The 23598-nt window shown below is 41.4% G+C and overlaps 1 protein-coding gene across 3 annotated transcripts in view; it reads right to left on the bottom strand.

Annotated features, from left to right (window-relative positions):
- Positions 1-23598, bottom strand: part of EPB41L4B (erythrocyte membrane protein band 4.1 like 4B) — a 249164-nt gene that overhangs the window by 70548 nt on the left and 155018 nt on the right. For 2 of the 3 annotated variants that reach the window (XM_074945196.1, XM_074945199.1), the window contains 2 exons: positions 18912-19030; positions 8782-8907 (listed from right to left, as the gene is read on the bottom strand). In XM_074945196.1, the coding sequence (XP_074801297.1) occupies positions 8782-8907; positions 18912-19030 (245 nt within the window). Of the gene's footprint in view, positions 1-8781; positions 8908-18911; positions 19043-23598 lie in introns of all 3 variants that reach the window. The other variant, XM_074945197.1, reaches the window with a different exon arrangement.

Here is a 23598-nt window from a genome sequence, read left to right as displayed (position 1 = left end):
AGATATGTAATGATCGTCTCAGAGTTCCACTGAGGTAGGAAAGCTCTTAGGAGGAGCTGGGAGTGCTTTCTGGAAATGAGCCCATGTCTCCCAGCAGCTGAAAGACTTGCCTAGCAGATGGAGTCTGCATAAACCTGAGCTTCCTCATTATGTTGATGACCTTTTCCACTGTTTATTGTGCTGGGCTGAGGATCCACCTACAAACTGTGTGACTGTGATGGAGAGGGGCCGGAGGAGTACACAAGGTTCACCGCAGTAGTCAGTAGTCCTTTCTATGACTAATTAGACTAGGACGTAGGCACAGCAGACCCTGCAGGGTGACACTACAGTGCAGGCAAGCAACAGACCCAGTGAGCTATTGTGAGGCATTGTGGGTCTCAAACTCATGTCCATGGGTCCCCAGGCAGCTCTAATACCACAGCAAACACCTGGCAACTCACGGATACCAGCAGGGAGTCTGGGCTGGTGAACCCTAGCTCACCATAAGCACTGCTCACAATGGTCCCATTTGGAGGAGACTTGCAACCAGAGTCATTGTTTAAGCTAGAAGGCGGCACAGGAAGTTGTGAATGCCGGCTGTCTGCTTTATCGGCTCCTGCTATTTTGCCTGATTCCTGCCTTCCTATCCTGTTCCTCCTGGTCTGCCTCCAGATTACATCCTGCTGTTACACCCACCCCTGGCTACTGACTCCAGCTCTGACCCTCGACTCAATTCCTGACTCTGACTCATGGCTTGACTCCCGACTCTGTCTATCTCTGACCTCTAGTTCCTGACTCTTGTTCTGACCACTAGGCCCGACCACCACTGCTCTGATCACTAGGTCTGACTGCCTATATCCCTGTTCACAACAGCTATACTCTGTGTGTGTGTGTGCCCCGCTTCCTAAACAAAAAAATCCACTTAGTGTTTACACCACCTTATTCCTGTCTCTTTGTTATCATAAGAGGCATTATCGTCAACATTATGCCAGTTCCACATAAGGAACATCTTGTTTTCCCCTTCTGACTTTGTGAATCAGCCCAAAGGTTGACTGAAGCACCTGATCCCATTCAAAGGCAGTCAGGCTGCTGACTGGGGGAGAAAAGGTTCTGAAAGCGGATTTTTGGAGGTTCCTGATTATGCAAAAGGGAGGGGGAGCAACACCCTTTCCAGATTGCTGGAATCCTCCAAGCAGAAGGACAGCAATAGCAATGGCTCAATGGCCCTGACTGAAAAAAATGCTTCCCCCTGCATGTCTGCTGGTCTGACATGAAACTGAGGAACTCTGAAGTGCATGGGATATTTTTCAACTTCCTGCTAAAATACCCAACCATGATCTCATTATATTTCATAAGCTAAGCAGCAAGGTCACTGGGAAAAGAAGCCTCCAAGAAAAACCCTGGTGCAGGAAGTGTTGTTGGTATTTTAGCAGATAGGACTCTTCCCTTGGGATCAGAATAGCCCCACGGTCAGCTCTTTGAGGTAGGACCCATCTTTTTGTTCTGTGTTTGTACACTGCCCTAGTACAACAGTATCCTGATCCATGACCGAGCTCGCAGGTGCTATTGCATGGCAAATAATAACAAATAATACTTGTACCATTCAGTGTTAGCAGGCACTGAATTACTAAAAACCTTTTCTGATGAGAGGCAGAACTGAGGTCTTGATGTGTGGTCATAACAATCTCGTGGCACTTTTTGCAAGTCTGTCCCTTAGTGTCCTGGGGATTTTTTTATTCACCCTTGACTACTTTAACTGAACAAAGTTGTCATTTTTTGTCACTCCTTTTTGAGTAGAGTTGCTGATTCCCTTATAATGGTTGCTGTATTCCACCTAATGATGCTCCCCCATCCTACATTCCCTTAAGTCCTATCTTTCTGTACCTCTGCCTCCCTTTATTTCCCGCCTGAGACTCACTTTTAAAGTTAAACAAATCTGTTTCCTTTGACAGACAGAATATAGCCAATTTGAATTATAGCCATTTAAATTCCATTGTTATGAACAATTATAACTGATGTGATGTCACATTCATTGGAGTTGGAGTTGAGAGTATCACAACAATTGCTTCTTTTTACTTAGCTTGGAATTTGAGAGTGAATGTATTGCTCATCCAAGTGGGTGACTAACAGCAATGGCTTTAGCAAGGCATTGTGCAAAGAGCCCTGTACAAGCTTCTTTCTCTAATATAAACACACACACACCCCACCCCCCCCCACAAGGCACAGCACTTCAGCCTGCACCTGTTATTCTCCTGTTCTGGGTCTTTTAAATTGAGATTGTCAAATTATGCAGGGATGTGCGATAAGCACAAGGAAGACCAAGAAGATATCAGCAAATTTGCATTATTTCCAAGCAAATCTTGGATATAAAATATAATCCATGATGGAGGACAGACTGACATGCTTGAAATTTTCATCATTTCACAATGTTTGAGTAGCCATCTAGCAAAAGGCAGGAACTCCTCCAGGCATCCAGAGATATTTATCCAAGTCCTGTTATTTTTCACATAAATGTATGCATCCCCGAGTATCTTTCCTGTACCAAACTCATTTTCTCTTGTGCCCTTATTATGATTTCCAGAAGTGAATAAAGCACTTAAAAGCCAAATCATATAGATAGTATTGCAATATATTTCCTTGCGGCAGCCTTTTGGGAAAATTTGAAAACCACATACATCAACTTCTTTGGGCACTGCAACTTTGAAGAGTCTTTATAAATAACTGACAGTTTAATTACTCCTTAAAGGACTACATGATAAAAAGGCAAAGGCCAACCAAAGATATAGTTAGGAAAACCACTGATGAGTTTCTCCTCAGCTGTACTCCTTTGCTACCTTAAATAATGTGTTGATCCAATTTTTGTTTGCATTTGTTGCACACAGAACAAAATGTAGCATGAAATACGATCAAAACACATTCTGAGATACATCTCCAATGGTGCAATATGTTCCAGTAGTTCTAGGCAAGGCTAGTTAGCACCGTTCAACTTCACATCTTAGTTTTTTACATTAAGATTATATCCTAGCCCACAGATGGCAATACACATCTCAGAGCAAAACTACATCATTGGTATGTAGGGTTTTGTTTGTTTGTTTGTTTTTAAGAGGTAAGGGGGAGAGAAAAAAGAATAAGGTAATCTGCAGTAGTCTGAAAATATTGCAGAGATATTAACTTGTGAACAAGTTTTAATACTCTCTTTGTACCAAATTCTAGCATCATGTTCAACCCCTAATGAAGTCACTGCCATATGATCCAAATATATTCTTCTAGGTTAGAGATAAGACATCAGATTCACTCTTGTTGTAATTTCATGGACTTCTGGGCCCCAAGGAGTTGGGACTGACTATGGGGGAAGAGGAGGTGAAGTGAAAACTAATGGAGAAAATAAGCATCTATTGTAGAAGGCACACTGGATAAGAACACCACATACCGTTCCAGCCAAGAGACGACAACCCAGTCAAGGTAATTCTAAGTTTGCACAGGAGTCTGTATTTAACGCTAAAGAAAATCAAGATTTGCTTTGGGCCAAACTGGGTATGCATAGCAATCAGAGTCCTCCATCAGCTGGGCCATGAATTGACCACTCCTCTGATTAATCCCTCCATTTCAACACTGAGCCATGTAAACTGTAAGGGTTTTAAAGGCTGCTAGAAGCTGGTCTTTTATATTCATGCAGCTCTTCGTTGCTGGTTTTATACTGCTCCTTCTTAAAACGAGCATGTGATCTGCAGTCTGTCAGCTATGAAGTGTTGGACGCCCATGAAGAAGTTTGAAGGGTGTGTTGCGAAAGAGTGGTGGTTTACTATTGCAATACAGACACTGCGCTGAGTGTTCTGTGGAACCCACAGCCTAAATTTCCACAATTTGTGTGGGTTCATCACATTTTTCACCAGTTCAGGTGTGCATCTGCACACACTCAGACGTACTCCACCACACCTTGCAGCTTGATTCTCAAACTAACATTTCTGTATGGAAATATTTCTCTCTTCACGAAATAAACAAACTCATTCATTTTAGTTTCTTGCTGCTCCAGAACTCTAACATTTATGCAGAACTGTGAGTAATCTGTACCATAAACAGATGAGTTTTAGATCTCTAATTCAGAGCCACAGCTTTGAGGAAGGATAAAAAAGTACCATATAGGAAAGAAATAAACAGCTCTTCTGCATGACTCCAGAATGGAAATTGAGTTCAAATCTCCCTTTTCAGCTCCTATTTCAAACTGCATTGTATAATTTCCTCCCACTACTTATGTTTGAAATTGCAGAGATTGGAACTATGTATTTCAGTGTTTCTAAGGCACCTGTCCCCATGGTATCTAGTTGCCATGAGTATACTGATCCGAATGAATCAAAAAATCAGCATTTCCATCCCCAAACTCACTTCCCTCTGCCTTTCCTCTCCTGCATCCCCCCCCATCCCCGCATCGTCAGGAACTGCTAATGAAGAGCTTCCTGTTCTACTGACTACAGAGGGTGCCTTTATGAACTGGTCATTTCCTGATGGTACTGGTGTCCGGTATTTGAAATATTCCTTGCTTTTCAAATGGGAAATTATTACAAACATTACAAACAACAATGAAATAGTTACTTTAGATAAGTGGAAATTTTTTAAGGGCACCCTCTGGTACCAGTTCCAGCAGTGTCCCATTAGTGAGAATGTTTCACTGATGCTTCTGTTACTAACTGGACAATGCAGATGTCCAGCAAAATCTCCTAAAGTACAGTACATTGATGGGGAGCTCAAAAAGGTAAAGGATCTTTTAGGACTTTTTAAAACCAACCTCTGACAGGTGTCAATGTCACTTTAGATAAAGAGTGCACCGTAGGTATGCAAGTGAGAGAGACCAGCTCTGTTCTTTCTGCTTCTAGGATAAAGAACTTCTCACTGGTATGTAATGTTACATAGTAAACAGAGAGAAGATGCACATGCTGTAGATGACAGACAGGCTGCTCTTGCTTGAAATCTCTGTATAGTGCTGTAAATTTGTCCTGTGCTTTACAGAACATAGATGAGATATATTCCCTGCCCCAAAGAGCTTACCATCAAAATTAGAGAAAACATTGGACAACAGATCAAAAGTAGGAGGAGACTGGGGTTTGCGAATGATGAGAAGGAAGGAGGTGCAACTTCTTAAAGATGTTGTATTTAAAAAAGGATTGGAAGGAGATGAGAAGGTGCATGGCAGAGGAAGAAAGAGATATGGTTTAAAGTTTATTGGACAGTATGATAGATGGGATGAAGCCAAGAGTAAGACTAGGAGACAGAGAGAAGTAAGACAATAGGCTTGGGAAGAGCACAGGGAGCTGGAAGGATAAGACTGCTGTCCAAAGTGGTCTGCAGTAAAGAAATGATCACTCTTTCCCTGCCCACTTAAAGGATCCTCTAGCAGTAATCTTGGTTCCCACCTCAAAGAGATCAAAATTATCTGTAGGAAGGCGGAGAGGGGAACCATTTCTGTAGACAGCACTAGTCTGGCTGACATATTGGGTAGTCAGTCTGTGCTACCCTCTTCAGAGTCACCTGACTGCTGCCCTACTTCCCTACCCCCCCCCCCCCCCCAACCCTTTGGTAAGGAAGAAGCAGCAAACTTGTCTCTCCCCTTTTAGGTGGGAAATTAAGTGATCAAACAACACTCAGCCGATTTTCCCTTCTCCTAGCAGGAGAACAAAAGGCCATTGGCAAAGTATACAGATGCAGTGAGCAGGTAGCTTTTCAGGGAAAAGTGGGTGACATAACAGATGCAGTTTTATTGCATGCCAGACAGACAGCTTATTCCCCAGCAGCACCACCCCTCCCCCTCCCTGCTGGCTTTGTCTCTAGGTGGTGGAGGATGTGCTGCTCTCTAGCTCCCCCTGGATGGGTAAATTCCTATGCTGCAGATCTTCATCCATCTATGGTGTTTACACTGCCCCATTACCATAGCATCTGTTCATCTCACAATCTTTAATTATCTTCACAATACCCCAGTGCAGCAGGGAACTGAGGCATAGAGTTACCTCTCCAAAGTCACACCGGGAACTGTGGCAGAGCAGAAAACTGAACTTGAGTTTCCTCAAAGGCAAAGGCAACATCCTAATCACTGGACTATCCTTCTTAGGCAACCATTGCTACATGACTTTCAAGCTGCACTATGTCAATAGTCTTCAGCAACACATGCTACTTCCCTCTCTGTTTGGAATTTCATATGATCTCCTCTCATGAGGCCTGGAACACGGATGCATATTTAATCCATACTGAGTGCTAAAGTTTTTTGGGGAAATGTGTCTACATTAAGAAAAGACTAACAGACTTACTTTCTTCTCTGATACCCGTTTACTACATAACTACAGTAAAAGAACAATGTTACAGATACGTAAAACCAACTCAGGATGATGTAATTTGGAAAGGCTCTGGGGAGTGGGCAGGGGAGCGGGCAGGGGAGCAGATCAGGAGAGATGGAAGAAACATGTTTAAAAAATTTTCTGTGTAGCTACAAACAATCAGAATCACGAATAATTCTTTACTATGAATATGTCATCACACAGCGTTAACATGCGTATAACTGCACAGTTGAACATAACTGTAAGCACAGTTGGAGAAAACGCAAATACAAGATGTGTCGGGCAACATCCTTGAGAAACAGACACAAAGGCATGGTATATGCATGAAAAAGAATGGCTAGAATTGAGACATTCAAACAGGAAACATACTGTAAAATAGCGCAGTTGTCATAACATCAGATTCAGAGAAGACCGAACTGTTTTTTAAAAACACATCATAAAATTTATACTGCCTGTTCTAGAAATCTCTAGCAGACTGAATAACCAAGGTTTAGCTGTCTTAGACTCCCATGGCTTTAACTGCATGAATTGCAATTTAACTGTCAGATGAAAACTCTGCCAGGGAACAACAATGAGAAATGTACAAAGATGGTTGTTACAAGAAAATTCTTTGGCAGGCAAGTTGACCTGTCAGATGAAACAAAAACAACGAAGAGTCCTTGTGGCACCTTAGAGACTAACAAATTTATTTGGGCATAAGATTTTGTGGGCTATAACCCACTTCATCAGATGCATGGAGTGGAAAATACAGTAGGCAGGTATAAATATACAGCACATGAAAAGATGGGAGTTGCCTTACCGAGTGGGGGGTCAGTGCTAACAAGGCCAATTCAATTAGGGTGGATGTGGTTCATTTCCAACAGTTGACAAGAAGGGGTGAATATCAACAGAGGGAAAATTCCTTTTTGTGGTACTAACGAGGCCAATTCAATCATGGTGGATGTGGCCCATTCCCAACAGTTGACAAGAAGGTGTGAGTATCAACAGAGGGAAAATTATTTTTTGTAGTGACCCAGCCACTCCCAGTCTTTATTCAGGCCTCATTTGATGGTGTCAAGTTTTCAAATTCATTCCAGTTAATTCCAGACTGGGAGTGGTTGGGTCACTACAAAAAATAATTTTCCCTCTGTTGATATTCACCCCTTCTTGTTGGAAATGGGCCACATCCACCCTAACTGAATTGTCTTTGTTAGCACTGACCCCCCACACACACACTTGGTAAGGCAACTCCCATCTTTTCATGTGCTGTATATTTATACCTGCCTACTGTATTTTCCACTCCATGCACCTAATGAAGTGGGTTATAGCCCACGAAAGCTTATGCCCAAATAAATTTGTTAGTCTCTAAGGTGCCACAAGGACTCCTCGTTGTTTTTGCTGATACAGACTAACATGGCTACCACTCTGAAACCTGTCACCATGGAAGAAACAGATTAACAGAAGAAGTAAAATAGCGTGTATCCAAAGGAGATTATTAACACACACACACACACACACACACACACACAAAGCAACAGAAGTAGCTAATGACAGGATTCAATAACCCTCTCTCCCTTGTATTTCTTTTATTTCTTTCTTGTTACGGAAGATGACATTATCCTTATTTCACTAACTACATTCCAAAAGAATTACATAGAATAGGGTTAGGGTTTCAAGAAAGTTTACCTTCAATAGAAGTAATAATATCATTACAATCATGCCATCTATTTGTGACATAGCTGAAAACAGCTATGTCATATGGATATATGTTGGTATTTATGTCACACAATTCATTGATTGTGAATGTGGATCTACCCATGAAAACTCTGTGAATTTGAAATAAATTAATGGAACATAAATGTTTTGAATGGATGACTGGAAAAACAAATGAGCACAAAAGTACATAGACTAACATTTTCACATCTGTGTGTCTAAAGAATCTCTGGAATCAATATTTAGACATCCAAATATGACGTTCATCATCTATAAATAACAGTTTCCACGTCAGATGAGGACTAAAATACAATATTTAATCAAAAATAAAAAATGAATGCTCAGCAAAATTCCAAACTGCTCTATGAACAGAAAAAACTAAAGGCTTTAGGGTTTGAAAGGATGAAGGAAAGTGAATCAACCAAGCCACACTTCATCTACTCAACTCCTGTTTTGTTCCCAACCTTTTGGCAATGAAACATTATTCGTCCTGAAAGCTCACATATTCAGCTGTAGCCAAAAAAGTACTGATGAACAGCAGATGGTTCAGAAATAATGAACTCTGTAGGGCCACCCTGAAATCACAGCAAGTAGCTAGATGTTCTGATGGCCTACAGAAAGATCTAGAGCAATTTATGTCATTTTGGATACCTAAGGAAGATGAGACAACACTTCCCAAGGAAAGGGTCAGATTTTGGAAAATATGGAGTGATTTCACATGAAACAGTATGTCCTCACTAGCATTAGAAAGGGGAAATATAGAGGGTAAATTAAAAGGTATACTCACCTGGGCACCCACTCTAAAAGCAGCTTCTACTTGAGCTTTAAGGATGTTACATTTCATATGATCGGGTACGGAGGAAGGTGACACCGGGGGATGAAGACTTTTTTCAGAAACTTTCTTGTCTTCACCCTGCAGTTTACATAAAAGATAAGATGGCAACATACATTAGAGGAAGAGATTGTATGATTTATCACAATGATCAGGTCAAATTTTATTTTGAACAACCAGTTTTAACACCATTTAGGAAAGTTTTCAAGTTCATAACCTGATAGAAAGGTCTGACAAGACAAATTATTCAAAAGACTTAACTTTAATCTATTACCAAGGTAATAAAGGCCTTTGAGGGAAGTGTGATACCACTGGGTACTCGGACAGACAGAGAGACATAGAGCATTAAGAAATATGTGAAAAGAGCCAGGACATGGAGTGGGTTGTCCCCAAGATCATTTCCAAACCTAAAATTATATTGAAAAAGCAAAATATTCCACAGAAAGGGAAATTGGGTTGTAGGAGAAAGGGACACAGGCTCAATGCTCAGGTATACTCAAGCACCTTTATATCACTGAGTGTAAAGGGGCCTGAAAGTGAATGCAAAATGTAATTTACATCCACTATAAGACCCCTTTACACTACAGGGACTTTAGTATAACTGAGAACAAGGCCCCCAGTCTTTGATTTTGGATCCCTCTGAATTGTTCTGTAAGGAAGAGCAGAAAAATCCAATAAGCTTAACACACACACTGATTCCTATTTCCACTGATTCTGAGGGTATGTTTACATGATAATTAAAAACCTGCGAGTAGCCCATGCCAGCTGACACGGGCTCCGGGGCTGTTTAATTGTGGTATAGACCTTTGGGCTTGGGCTAGAGCCCAAGCTCTAGGACCCTGCAAGGTGAGTGTGGCCAAATGCAACCATGTTTTCACACCCTACACACCATTGTAATAATCTTTGTCTAAAATATGCCTTGTGAAGTATCATGTGAAACCTAATAACTTGCTGGTCAGTCATGGTGAAATGTATGTAGCAACTTTATATGTAAAGGTATGAACATAAGCTGAAATTATACTTGAAATGTGTTTGCTAGACAAGTCCGGGGAAGAGGTAAACCTGTTTTTCAAAGACAAAGAATGAGCTGATGCCTCTAGCCAGTTGTCGTTAAAGTTGATTGGCAATCACTGGTCAAGTGGCCAGTCTTTGGCAGAGAAGGGGGAGGAGGGGCAAGAATGGATCAATTTGCATTTTAACAACAACCTGGAACCTTTTCCCCCACAAGACTGCATGCCTCCATCCTCACAGCTGGAAGGAACTTTATCTAGGAGTAACCTACAGGGAAATGCATTTAAAAGATTCATTGGACTATAATTGGACCCCAGGTATTCTCTCTCTCTCTCAGCTGAGAAGACAAAGAAACCAGGCCTTTGGACGTTAGGAGGGGTTCTGACCAGAGAATTTGGTCAGCCCTGTTGCTGGGAATGTTTGGTAAGAATTTCACTTTGAACCAAGTCTAGTGTGTTAAGTTTCAGCACTAGAAAGCATTTTATTTTTATTTCTCTTGTAACCATTTCTGACTTTAATGCCTTATACTCACCTAACACCTCTCTCTTTGTTGTTAAATAAACTTGTTTTATTCTTTAATCAAAACTAATGCAGTGTTGTGTTTAAACTTAATTGTTTGGTAACTCAAATTAAAGTAGCAAATGGTCATACATTTACCCCTTATGGTGGCAACAGACCTCTAATATCTGGACCATCCAGGAGAGGGCTGGACAATGCGGAACACATGGTTTTGGGGGAAAATCTGAGACAGGGCGTATGTTGCGGAGTCACCCTGCAAGTGGTAACTGAGGCTGGTGGAAGCCAGAGTGTGACTGGAGTGTGCTGGCAGGCTGCAGCTATGTGTGACCTGCATGTTGTTTGGGTGCTACAGCAGCAAAGCATTGTGAGGCACCCAAGGTTGCAGGGCAGGTGGGGACACAACCCCTCGCTGGATTGAGCCCTGGAATTTGATAGTGGGAGGGTCTCAGAGCAGGGGCTGCATCCCAACCCGGAGCGTCCACACTGCAATTACACAGCCCCTTAGCCCAAGCCCTGTGAGCCCAACTCAGCTGGCACGGGCCAGCCGCAGGTGTCAAACTGCAGCATAGACATACAGAATAGCATGACCCACAGGGTAACTCCTTTTTGCACAAGGAAGGGTAATTCTCCAGCTCTGGATCTGAAAAATCCACAGCAGGACAGGTTCCACTGACAGGAATAATTTCAAAAGTGACCTAAAGATTTTTTTGCCTGGAATAAACTTTAGAAGAAAGCAAACAAGAACCAGCAGATGTTCCCATATGCAAACACTTCCCTTGCAGAAATCAAGAGGAGCCAGTCTCTCTCCTAATATAAACAATACTCAGTTTAAAGCAATTGAGCAGGGATGGGGCCAATCTTGTAAATACAGGCCCTTAAATCAGCAGGCCATGATTATTTACAAGTTTTAAGGGAAGAATCAGACAATGGAATAGCAAGGGTCCACTCAGAGTTCCCCTCATCTTGCTGAAAACCAGATGAGAGTGGTAACCCCGGTTTTCCGTTGTTTTGACCACTGCATAGTCATTTACGACTGTGCAGAGTGAGTGTGAAATGCTACCATTCTCATCTGATTGTCTTTCACACCAACTTCATACTGCCTTCGTCCACGTGTGCAAAATGTATACGGTACGAGGCAGTAGCAAATCAGGCCCAATATATGTCCTTAGTTCACCTTTGACAAGTGTATTCTGAGATGCAGCAGGGCATTTTATACATCACTGAAATTACCCTGCCCTTAGCCTCAAAAAAGTCTTTTTGTTTGTTTATTTCACCAGGACCTATGCCCCCTCCAGTTTATGGCCACCAAAACCTTGCTTGCTCACTTCATCGATCCAAAAACAGTCACATACAATATGGGATGTCAAGAATCTGGAGAAACTTTCCAGGAGCAGAACAACTCAACCTTGTGATTATATTGCCTTCTACAACTATTTTGTGAGCACCCGGAAAGAGGCCTCAGACTGTGCTGAACCTCATTGAAATGGCATAATATTTTCCACATCTAAGAAATGTTGATGCAGTTGCCTTGTGAACCTAAGCTACTGTGGTTTCCAGCTACGCTTTTGAACAACTGACTGAATATCATAATTTAATCCACTCTGGTTTGTTTATTGATTGAGTGTATTTGACATGAATGTTAATCAGTCTTGCACCTCTATTTTCTGAGCCTTATCTACAATTGCTAACGGAAAAATACGTGCACATTTTACTTTGTCTCTTTGGCTTTTATCCCATGAAAACATACCTGAAAACAAAAAGTACTGCTTCTAGCTGGAGAATATACTGAATTGTAGTTATCTATTGAACTTCAAACAAAAATGTAATATAGGAGACAGGAATTCTAACAACCACTACAAAAAAAAAATCCAGGTGAAACACTCACTCACTGACATGGCTTTGCTGAGCTTCCCATTGACACTCATAAGTGGAGATACGATTTAGGTAATTTGGACAGACAAAATCAACGAGGAAAGTGCAACCCCCTGATCAGCCAATTGTCTCATTAAGCAGATTTTCATTGCTTGAAGATATTTGAAATGCTGCTACCATCAGCAAGTTTACTCGTATGCATACTGCTCTCTAAAGGGAATTCAAGCAGCACACTGTAATACAATGACAGTTCTAAAAGGCATGTTAAAACCAATCTTTGTTTTAGGGCCTGAAACTAATTAGATGACATGATGATTTCAGTCACATTAGGTTTACCCATTCTATTCCACTGTACAACCAAGGGGAAATGATACTTAAAGACCCAGATGGCTTTTTTTACATTCAAACACATTACCACTCTCCGCAGTTCAGTAGCCAGTAGCTGCGTCTGCATTCTCCAATGTAATCCTTGCAGAGACAGGACTGTGGCCTGCTCGTCTATCCCTGTGCAAGCTACCTGCATCATGGGTCAAAGCAAGATTGGAGAGCCGCCTCTTTTGGGTATGTCTACTCTGCAATGAAAAGCCCGTGGCACCGAGTCTCAAAGCCTGGGTCAGGAGACGGGCTCCAGCAGGCACAGGCAGGAATAACTCTGAATTTTGATATCCCTCGCAGGGACTCAGAGCCTGGGCTCCAGCCCGAGCCTGAACATCTGCACTGCAATTTTTACAGCCTGTCAGCCTGAGTCAGCTCATCTGGGCCAGCTGCCACCATGGCCAAGGTCTTTTATTGCCGTGTAGACATACACGGTGGAGCCACTAATTCCTCTCTGTGCAGATGGGCAGAAGTGGGGAATGGGTAGAGTCTTGGCTCTGCCAACCTCACCTCACTCATTTGCAAAGCTGACCTGGGGCAAAGGAGGAAGTAACCTGCTACTGCTATAATAGTAGCTGGAACAAGGGGGGACTCTGGCTGGTCTGCCCCGGGACTTACAGCTGTGCACTACCCCTTTACTTAGGTCAGCTAATGTTACAATTTAACCCATAACTGCCGACTTCAAAATACATTCTGAAACTTAGAAGTTGTCTGTCAACCTGCAGGAGTGATGACAGATCTTTCTGCTACAAAACAGCACCTTCCACACTAACAATTCCTGTACTCAAGTAGTTGTTTAGCCAAAAATATTATATATATGAAATATGGCATCAAAGAATTGCCTCCTTGTACCTCCGTGCGGCAAATGGATACATTTCATTGTAACAAGGTATCCTCTCCGATAATAACTTCAGATTATAATACCCTCAGGCATCTGTTTCAATTCATAATGGTTCTTTCAGGGTGCATCTAAGGAAACGGAAGCTCAGTAGACTTCCATTCTCCTCTAAGTATCATTCAAGCCTAATGTAGTTAATTAAAACAATGATGCCTGGCAGCAAAAAAAAGGGAAGGAGACTAATGGAACAATCAGCTTTTTGTTGTTATTGGAATACTTTTCCATTGCTTTTCCTCTTTTCATACTCGTGAAAATCTGGCTGCAATGAAGTCAATGGTTGTTTTGCCGTTGACGTCAATGGCTTTGACATCACCTGACTTGGTCTCACAGGGCTTGGGCTGCAGGGCCATGAAAAACTGCAGTATAGACATTCAGGCTCTGGGACCTTCCCTCACATCGGGTCTCAGAGCCCAGGCTCCAGCCCAAGCCCAACCATCTACATGGTAATTTTCTAGTCCTGCAGACCAAGCCCCGTGAGCCCAAGTCAGCTGCTCTGAGCCAGCCTCAGGTCTTTTATCGCATTGTAGACGTGCCCAACCCTGGGCGTGACATGAATAATGACATGAGTGAGAAACTCTGCTACTCAGGGTGTAAGGTACTACTTAGTGGGAGTAGTAAGGTTCTGGTGGATGAAGTGCTGTCAATAAAGATAGGTTCTTTGTGTTCTCTAGGAACCACATTTGCTTAGTTTATGACAAAACACAAGATTTTAAAACTATCAGCACTGTAGAGCCCATGTAATGTCAGGCTGTAAAAATGCAAGCTGTACTCCACTCTATTTTGTGCTTACGCATAATAAACAAAATTGTCTGTTAAGTTTCCAGAACCCTTATTGCTTACAATGGTGAATGAAGCATAACAATAGCAACTGTATTCAGACTCTGTACCAGGTTGGCAGTTATTAAAATCCCATCTTGATGTGTAAACTCAGCACATTCAATATGGAAGTCACGAGAGAAGTATATAAAGATACAGTTCTAGCAACCCTTGTAATTTCATCGCGAGTCTCATGATATTTGGTGTTCTTCTGAAAGCCCCAGCTACTGGATTCCTGTGAATACAAGAGAATATCGGCTGTCATGTTTTTAGAAAAGTAATCTAGTTTGAAAACGTGAGCTGAGTGCACTCTGTAGGGTCAGAAACCAGAAGGCAAAGTGACCCCCAAAGTCATTAGCCAAAAAAAAGAACCACACCTCATGATCTTCAAGACAGACTCATGATCTTTGAATGGGTGGGTGTGGAAATACTCGAGATATACTACACTAAAAAGCTATTTTTTTTTAAATCACTATTACAAATGCCACCCTTTTGGGTAATTGTTGGCACGTTAGTTTTCCATCACCAACTCCATCAGTGGTGTTTGTTAGTAGCATGGGTTCACTTAAGTTTCATCATTCTTGCACGGATACAAAATCAGTTGTATTTTTTTTTGAAGAAGGGAAAAATAGGACAGTTGCAGGTAGCATTTAGGTGAATGGTATTTGGTAGGAGTGGGCTGAGTAACCTCAGACTCATGTCACATGTTACTTGATATTTTGTATTCATTTTTTTATTATTGCGGTCCTATTGTTGTTTGGATTTTGTTTTTCCTCTTTAAATTTAAGGGGATTCAATCCTTCTTCTCTACGCTGAAAAGTTCATATGTTGTTTGGAACCAAATAAGGATAAAAACAGCAACTTCTATAGTTTTAGCCCTCCCCACAATTTATTTTTAATATGTGTCTTAGCCTATTAAGCTAATTTTTAATATGTTTATTTCTCGGAATCCTCCTTACGAGTAAAAGTGCCTATCGTTACTAGGAAAAAAAGATGTTTGCTTAACTCATGTTAGCTAACAGACAGTAACAAACATGAGGCAAGAGCCTAGAGAAGACAAGGCAGTTTGTAGTTTTCACATGAGTTAGCAGACCAAGTAAAGACTGTGAGGGAAGCTGGGGTTTATCTACCTGCTAACTACAAACCACCTTGTCTTCATCAGGTTCTTAAACCATATCAGCTTCCACAGGCTAGCCAACACAAGTTAAGAACCCACCTTATTTTCTAGTGAAGGCAAAGCCCAGCTGAACACATCCTGCTCCTTATTCAGCACAGAGATGCATCAGATCAGAGAAGAATCGCAGAAGCACCAGTCAACTGTTTATCTTTTCTCACCAGTCAGGGGTCATTTGCTACTGCAGTAGCTACAGGCTTTGCTGCCTTGTAAGCGACAGGCAGCTGCACAGCTTTAGTGTAAGGGCTTGGCTACACTTGCACGTTATACGGCAATAAAGCCTCCCAGAGCGCTCTACCTTACTCCCCGTCCACGCTGGCAAGGCACGTAGAGCGCTCTGACTCCCTGGCTGGAGCGCTCCTGGTACTCCACCTCCACGAGAGGATTAACGGCTCTTGTGTATTGGGTGAGACGCTGCAGCTCCAGTGTAAACGAGGAGTTACCTTACAGCGCTCTGATTGACCTCCAGAAACGTCCCATAATCCCATTAACTGAAGTGGCCTCTCTTGTCTTTGTTGTGAACTCGGGCGGAATGCGGAAGTGGCCCTTTCAAAGCTCCCTTTCGGAGTGCCAGCTGCTTATCTGGTCCGAGAAAAAAACCAAACAGCTAATGTTTGTTTTGAGTGATTGAGAGAGAGGCGGGGGAAGGAGGGGGGTCTGAACTTACAAGACAGCATGCTGACACACTCTCAGCACCCCAAAATCCCACTCTCTCTCCCCCCACATACATACAACACACTCCACCTCGCCTCCTCCCCATTTGAAAAGCACGTTGCAGCCACTTGAACGCTGGGATAGCTGCCCATAATGCACCACTCCCAATGCAGCTGCAAGTGTTGCATATGTGGCCACACCAGTGCGCTTGCAGCTGTCAGTGTGGACAGACTGCAGCGCTTTCCCTAGAGTGCTCTCCGAAGGCTGGTTTAACACAAAGCGCTCTACAGCTGTAAGTGTAGACAAGCCCTAAGTAACATCACTGGTGAGCAGTCAGTACATAGTGGTCTGCAGCAGTGAAGGACTGAAGAAGAGATGTTTGCAAAGAAACAGAAGCAGAGGAGAGAAAGGAAATTAAAATATATTTATGCCTGCAATATTCCTTTTCACCCTGAAGGCTAAAGATAATGTCACTGGTGACAAAGAGACCAACAGGCATCACAGAACTGATTTATGTTGCTCACCAAATGAATGGACAGTAATCATCACGTCAACTGGATTTGTTCTGCCCCTTTTCCTAAACCATTCTTCATTCCCATGAGATGGAGTTTGCTGTAGCAGACAATCAAATTAACTCCTAACCACTCAACCTAATTTCATCCAATTATTTTATAAAATTCACCTTTGTTTGATACCAAGCATGACAAATTTCAGCCCCAAAGCAGTTTGCTTGAAAAGAGAATTAACAACTAGAAAATACAGGTTCAAATGAGTTGTCAATTTAAAATATAAATTTAGATATGTTGAGGCCACATTGAGGCCATTGTGGTCATCTAGTCTGACTTCCTGAATAATATAGGCCATAGAACTGCACCAATTAATTCCTGCATCGAGCCTCGTAACTAGTAGTTTGCAGCCAGCATATTATTTGTGTGTGTTATATCTCTCTCTCATACCCCATGTCTGTCTTGTCTATTTAAATGGAAGCTCTTCAGGGCAGAAACTATTATATGTTTATAGAGCGCCTAACATAATGCCTGATCTTAGTTGGCCCCCTAGACACTACTTTAATAAATATGAACAATATTCAAAAGACAGCCAATCTTCATTTAACGACTCCAGGCAATGGAGAATTTCCATTGGTAAGTTATTCCAATGGTTAGTTAACCTCACTTAAAAATGTATGCTATTTCCAGTTTGAGTGTTTCTAATAAGGCTATTGGAAAATTCGTCTTCAAAGTTGTTGTTTTTTTAACTTTTATTTATTTGTTTTTCAAAAAGTGTCTGCGTTGTGATAAATTTTGATTTTTTTTTTTTTGAAAAATACAAACACGACAAAACCGAAAAGGTTTTGATTTTCAGCTGAAAACTCAAAATATGTCAGCTTTGGAAATGTCACCACAGTGCCACATGGAGTTACAGTTTATTTGCCTCAAGTCGCCACTCTCTTGTATGGGCTGGGATCACCCAGTGAACTTCATTGCCCATGATGCACTATGAACACATGACTCCCAGGATGCTCACCCTCCCCTTACCAAAAGGGAACCCAGCCTATAGAGGAGAGAGCAGGAGGCACACAAACTACAACTCCCATGAGGCACAGCAGCAGCATTTCTGAATTAACATATTCTGTTTTTCAGTCAAAATATTTCAGTTTTGCTTTTTCACCAGGAAGTCAACATTTTCCACAAAAAATACCAAACACACACACTTTTTCTGACCAGCTCGAATTTCTATCTTCTACTTCTAGCCATTGGAACTTGTTATGCCTTTGTCTGCATCAGCAGGGGTCCTTCTAGTATCAGGTATTTCCTCCTGGTGCGTATACTTCTAGACAGTAATCAAGATGCCTCTTAACCTTCTTTGCTTATGCTTTGATTCTGTGCTGAAAGAGCATCAATGTAGAAGTCTCTGTATGAAACTAACAAAGTCATTTAATTAGGTTCCTCCTTGAACTGAGAGTCAGAAATCTTTCCAAACACTACTTCCTCTCTCAACCAGTTTACTCATTAAGGGCCTGATTCTCCATCTCTTTAATTCAATGCCAACATTTCCATTGACTTCAGTGGGCTCAGGATTGAGCCTTACAGGGCCTGATGCTAAAAGACTTGTCATATGCACAACTCCATTGGCTTCAACTAGAGTTCTGAACTTAATAGCTGTAGGATGAGGCACCAAGTTGTATGGTTCTGTCATGTAAACCTATGCCAATGTAGTTCTAAAACATAACAGACTCTTCTTATGTGAAGAAAGAATATGATTTTTTAAACACTTTTACGCTATCTAGCTGAGTAACCCATCAAAGCTAAAACAAAACAATAGCACAGTTGAAGTATGGTTTATCATGGTTTAAATAAAAGACCATAAATCCTTTGTCATTTGATAGTGTTGAGCTCTATTCTTTCTCCCCACACCTGCCCCCCACAACCTACTGTCATTCAGCTACCATCCTGTAAATATTTCAAATACATACAGTACATGCATAGTGAATAATACACCTTAAAAGGAATGGGGCAAATGAATTATATCAAGAAATATATAAACATACACATACTAAGCCTTTTTTTCCCCTACTTTTAGCTGAATTGAATTTCAAAGGGAAAGTGGAAGGAAATATTTAAGGACCAGTAAGAAAATGGTGGGAGATAAGTAAGTGAAACAGTTGCAGCCAAATATGTTGGGTTGAATTAATGATGAAGTAACATCAGCTGCTGAAGATCAAGTAACAAAAGAGCGTTCTGACATACACTACGATATTTATTATACCTTGTTTATATTGATGTGCAGAGCTGGCCATGGTCCAACTACCTTCACAGTCTCCACTTCCATCTTCTTCAGATGGGAAGAAGTGTTATCATAAAGGAGGGGAAGTCCTGAGCTCAATTCTAAAAAGAGGCCCAAAAGAAAGAAAGAAAAAAAGCAAAATCTCAAGGAAAACTACAAGAGCATCGCAGATCAAAGCACTCGGCTGCAATTGAGGGGATACTGTCAAAAGCTTTATACACTTTCTATTTTCTGTAATACCCTCTAAGAAGTTTTAAAATGCATTTATTGGGTCATTTTCCCTTTTCTATTTAGCCAAACAAACTTCTTCCAAATTCTAATGTGACTTAAACCCACTTCGGACCAGATTCTGAGTGTCTCAAGATAAGTAGCAACTGAATTCACGAGTGTTCCCATTGACTGCACTGGCGCTACTTTGAACAAAGATGCCACTTGTGTGTTAGGGTATCAGAGTCTGGCTTCTATAGCGGACTTTCGTCTTTGAATACCCGTCTCTTTTAGGTTGTCATCCGGAATTCGTCCAGCTCACTCAACAGAGTTTTTTCATTACTCACTTATGCAGAAAGAAAATACTGACAGGAGGCTCACTCAGAAAATATTGTATTGACCTATTAAACCACCTTGGGGGTAGAGTGGGAGATACGAAAATTATTTAGAAATAGAAAAATATCATTTGTTTTATTAAATGTCATTTAATGAGTCCTTAACTTTTTCTGCATTTCCTTTTCTCAGTGAGGCTAGTTAATACATAAAAGTAGTTTGGACCCATTCTTCAGACTGTAGGGGTCTGATCAAAAGACCTTTGAAATCAATAGAAAGCCTCCCATTGACTTCAGTCTGATTAGGATCAAGTTATTAAATAGTCCTATTGAAGATAAGTACTGCTCGCATGGGGCCTAATTCAATAACTGTTTAAGCATGAGCTTAAATCCATCCCTACTCAGAAAAGCACTTAAGCACATACTTAACTTTAAACAAATGGTGCCAAGTATCAGGGGGTAGCCTTGTTAGTCTGTATCCACAAAAACAACAAGAAGTCCGGTGGCACCCTAAAGACTAACAGACAGCCCCCCCAACCTGAAGCAAATACTCACCAGCAATTACACACCACACCACAGAAACACTAACCCAGGAACCAATCCCCGTAACAAACCTTGTTGCCTACTCTGTCCCCATATCTACTCTAGCAGCACCATCAGAGGACCCAATCACATCAGCCACACCATCAGGGGCTCATTCACCTGCGCATCTACTAATGTTATATATGCCAACATGTGCCAGCAATGCCCCTCTGCCATGTATATTGGCCAAATCAGACAGTCTCTAGGTAAAAGAATAAATGGACACAAATCAGACATCAGGAATGGTAACATAAAAAGCCAGTAGGAGAACACTTCAGTCTTCCTGGACATTCTATAAAAGATTTAAAAGTAGCTATACTTGAACAAAAAAAACTTCAGAAACAGACTTCAAAGGGAAACTGCAGAACTAAAATTCATTTGCAAATTTAACACCATTAATTTGGGCTTGAAGAGGGACTGGGAATGGCTGGCTCACTAAAAAGGCAACTTTGCCTCTCCTGGAATTAACACCTCGTCGTCAACTACTGGGAGTGGACTACATCTACCCTGATCGAATTGGCTCTGTCAACACTGGCTCTCCCTTGTGAGATAACTCCCTTCTCTTCATGTGTCACTATAATAATGCCTGCATCTATAATTTTCACTCCATGCATCTGAAGAAGTGGGTTTTTTACCCATGAAAGCTTATGCCAAATAAATATTAGTCTTTAAGGTGCCACCGGGCTCCTTATTGTTTTTTAAAATATATGCTTTGCTGAGTAGGGATGGATAGCTGAATTGGAGACCAGGCAGTGAATCCAACTCCCACTGAAGTAAATAAGAGTGTTTCTGGTGACTGGGCCATTGAGTAACTCTTTCCAGGGCTGGGCTCCTTGCATTCCTGTTATCTTGTTTGATACAGTCAGTGATGACACAGTCCAGAATTGCTGACATCACATTTTCTTCCCTGGTGATAAAGCTCTGAACTAAGAAATTACACTGTGTGAATAACTTAATGCAGCTTCTTAGATAAGCCAGGATGATTTTGTATAAACAGATTCATTTTATGTTCCTGTTGGGAAAGAAAATACTGAAAAAGTACACAATTTAAATGGGTTTAAGTCAAATATAATTTGTACAGTTTGCTAGATTGCACGACTGATTCATTATGTTAATATACCAGAAACCAAAACAGTTAATTTAACTTAGTTTTCACTGTTCAACTTGCAAATAGTCATACAAAACAAACCCATAAATAAATAAACCCTAAAAAAAAATCTTTACAGTGCTAACATTAAGTTTAAAAGAAATCAAATCTCTCTCTCAAAAAAAAACAAAAAACCTTTAAAAATTAGTTTGTTTAAAATGCAGTTGTGCTCTGAAATTCTGTTAAAACAACATGACATTGTATGTTCATTGTCTCTCACTGATTTCCATATCAAGTGTACTTGGTCTGTAAATAAGTGGAATATTTTTTTGTAACTGCTAACCTAAACTGGGATCTGAGAGCCAAGCTGGGTCCTTTCTCCCTCACTCACCATCTCCTTTAAAAGACTCTGTAGGATAAATTATGTTCTCATTGAAACCTGTGCAATGACATTAACTTCATATCACGGCCAAGGTAATCTCTGTATTGTCCCAGCTATCTTCAATGGGTTTGCACAGTTATAATTGATTGGCAACCAGTAAAAAATTCTGCTGATTATGCACACACCGGAATAGAATCCTACTCTTTCTGAGCTGTGTTGGCACTGCAGGGTTAAAAGCTGTATAACATAGAAAAACTTTATTTTTGTCACTTAAGTCAGCAGATGCGATTCTGAGTACATACAGGAAGCAGATCTGCTGCTTAAGAAAGTACCATCTCTCCATAGGTACCCTTTACAGAAGAACTACATCTTAAATATAATAATTCATACTGAAATCTATTGCTGAATTACCATCACAAAACTTGTTCAAATGTAAGATTTGTTTCTGAGCAGTTGGACGACACTTTCATAACTAAACCACACTGAGAATCTGAAAACCAGGCAAATTTTGACTGGTTTTGTTTGCTGTACCAAATCCCATACTCTAGTCACAAACATTTAAAGAGAGCTTAGTTTGAATATTCAGTACTCTCAAGCCCACTCCTCGTGTCTTGCTGGAGAGGATGATGGAATTTTGTATTTCATTTGAAACCATATAAGATGGAAGAGGGGTTTACGATTTCAGCCTGGACACAGGCAAATCTGGATGGATTAGGCTGACTTCTGTTCCACATGACATGAACTCCAAAGTCAAAGCTCAGGGTTAAGTGAGTCCACATGACCTGAAACAAGCAAAAAGGCAGAGGCATGGCCATTTCAAGAGACAGTAAGATTAAAAGGGGTGACCCGTGAGGTCCCATTTTCCTCACCTCCACTGAGAAACTTCCAAATATATTCTTCCATTAGTAGAGACACCACACCATGCTTCCCCATCCATCCCCACTCACTCTTGCATTCACATGCAAACTGTGCCCTTGAGACTCTCAGCAAATTGGCCACCAAGCTATTCCTTGATGCACTTTCCTTACAGACACCCCCACCGTTCATTCTACCCCCTTTCAGACACCAGTCCCCATGTCACTTCATTCCACAGCATCATACACACCACTACCACCATTTCCTTCCTTTCTGCACACGAGTTCTTCCTGTTGCACACTTCCCACCATTCACTCTCTCCTGGGCCTCTGGTAGAAAGCCAGAATGTTCCTTTTAGTTTCCTCATGGGTAAGATTAGCCTTTTCCCCAGACCCATCACAAGACTCAATATTCTTAGTTGAAATAATATAAGTAGGGATTTGAAGAATCCAATTAAAAAAATTAATTAGATACTAAATATCAATCCTGAAATTTCCTTGGATTCTTAATTTACAGTTTTGTAGCTGCCACTTAGTGTTTGGGGGGAAATATTGCCAAATTTATCCCAGCAGAGAGTTTTAAAAGCCAAAATCAATAAAATTCCATGGTCACAGGATAGGGCTGGCTGTCACAGGGTGACACTAGCCTTTTAAGACGGAGCAGGGCCTGCATGCCTGTGGCTGGGAAACTGACGCCAGCAGAGCTTTAAAAGAGAGGGCTTAGAAAGAGACCCACCCCCCAGTGAGGGGGAGCTGAATGAGTCAGGCTGAGAGCCTGGAAAGGTTAAGACAGAGGGGCCCTGGGGCTCTCACTGGGAACAGGGAGCCTTGGAGAGCTAGGACAGCCAATGCTAGCTGGGAGTGGGGGCAAACGGAATCTAAGTCCTAAAGTGGGAAAAAGCCCTAATAACTATAGCCCTGGGCAAATTGCTGTGACAGAATACACTACTGTATTCACACCCTGCACACTATTGTAATAATCTTTTGCACAAAATATGGCTTGTAACGTATCATTTGAAAACTCATAATTTGCTGGTCAGTATTGTCTTGGTGAAATATGTGTGGTAAAGTTGTATGTGAAGTTATAAGATTCCCCTCTTTGATGTTATTAACACATGTTCCAAACCCCACAGCCCTGCCCAGGGAGAAGTCAGGTCTGTCCTAAACAAAGGAAGAATGTGTGCTTGCCTTAACTTGCATCTAAGCAGTAAACAGAATCATCAAG

Source organism: Natator depressus, chromosome 2 (assembly GCF_965152275.1).
Source record: "Natator depressus isolate rNatDep1 chromosome 2, rNatDep2.hap1, whole genome shotgun sequence".
Classification (NCBI taxonomy): domain Eukaryota; kingdom Metazoa; phylum Chordata; order Testudines; family Cheloniidae; genus Natator; species Natator depressus.
The sequence above is the reverse complement of the archived record's forward strand: the minus strand, read 5'-3'. Positions and strand labels throughout refer to the sequence as shown.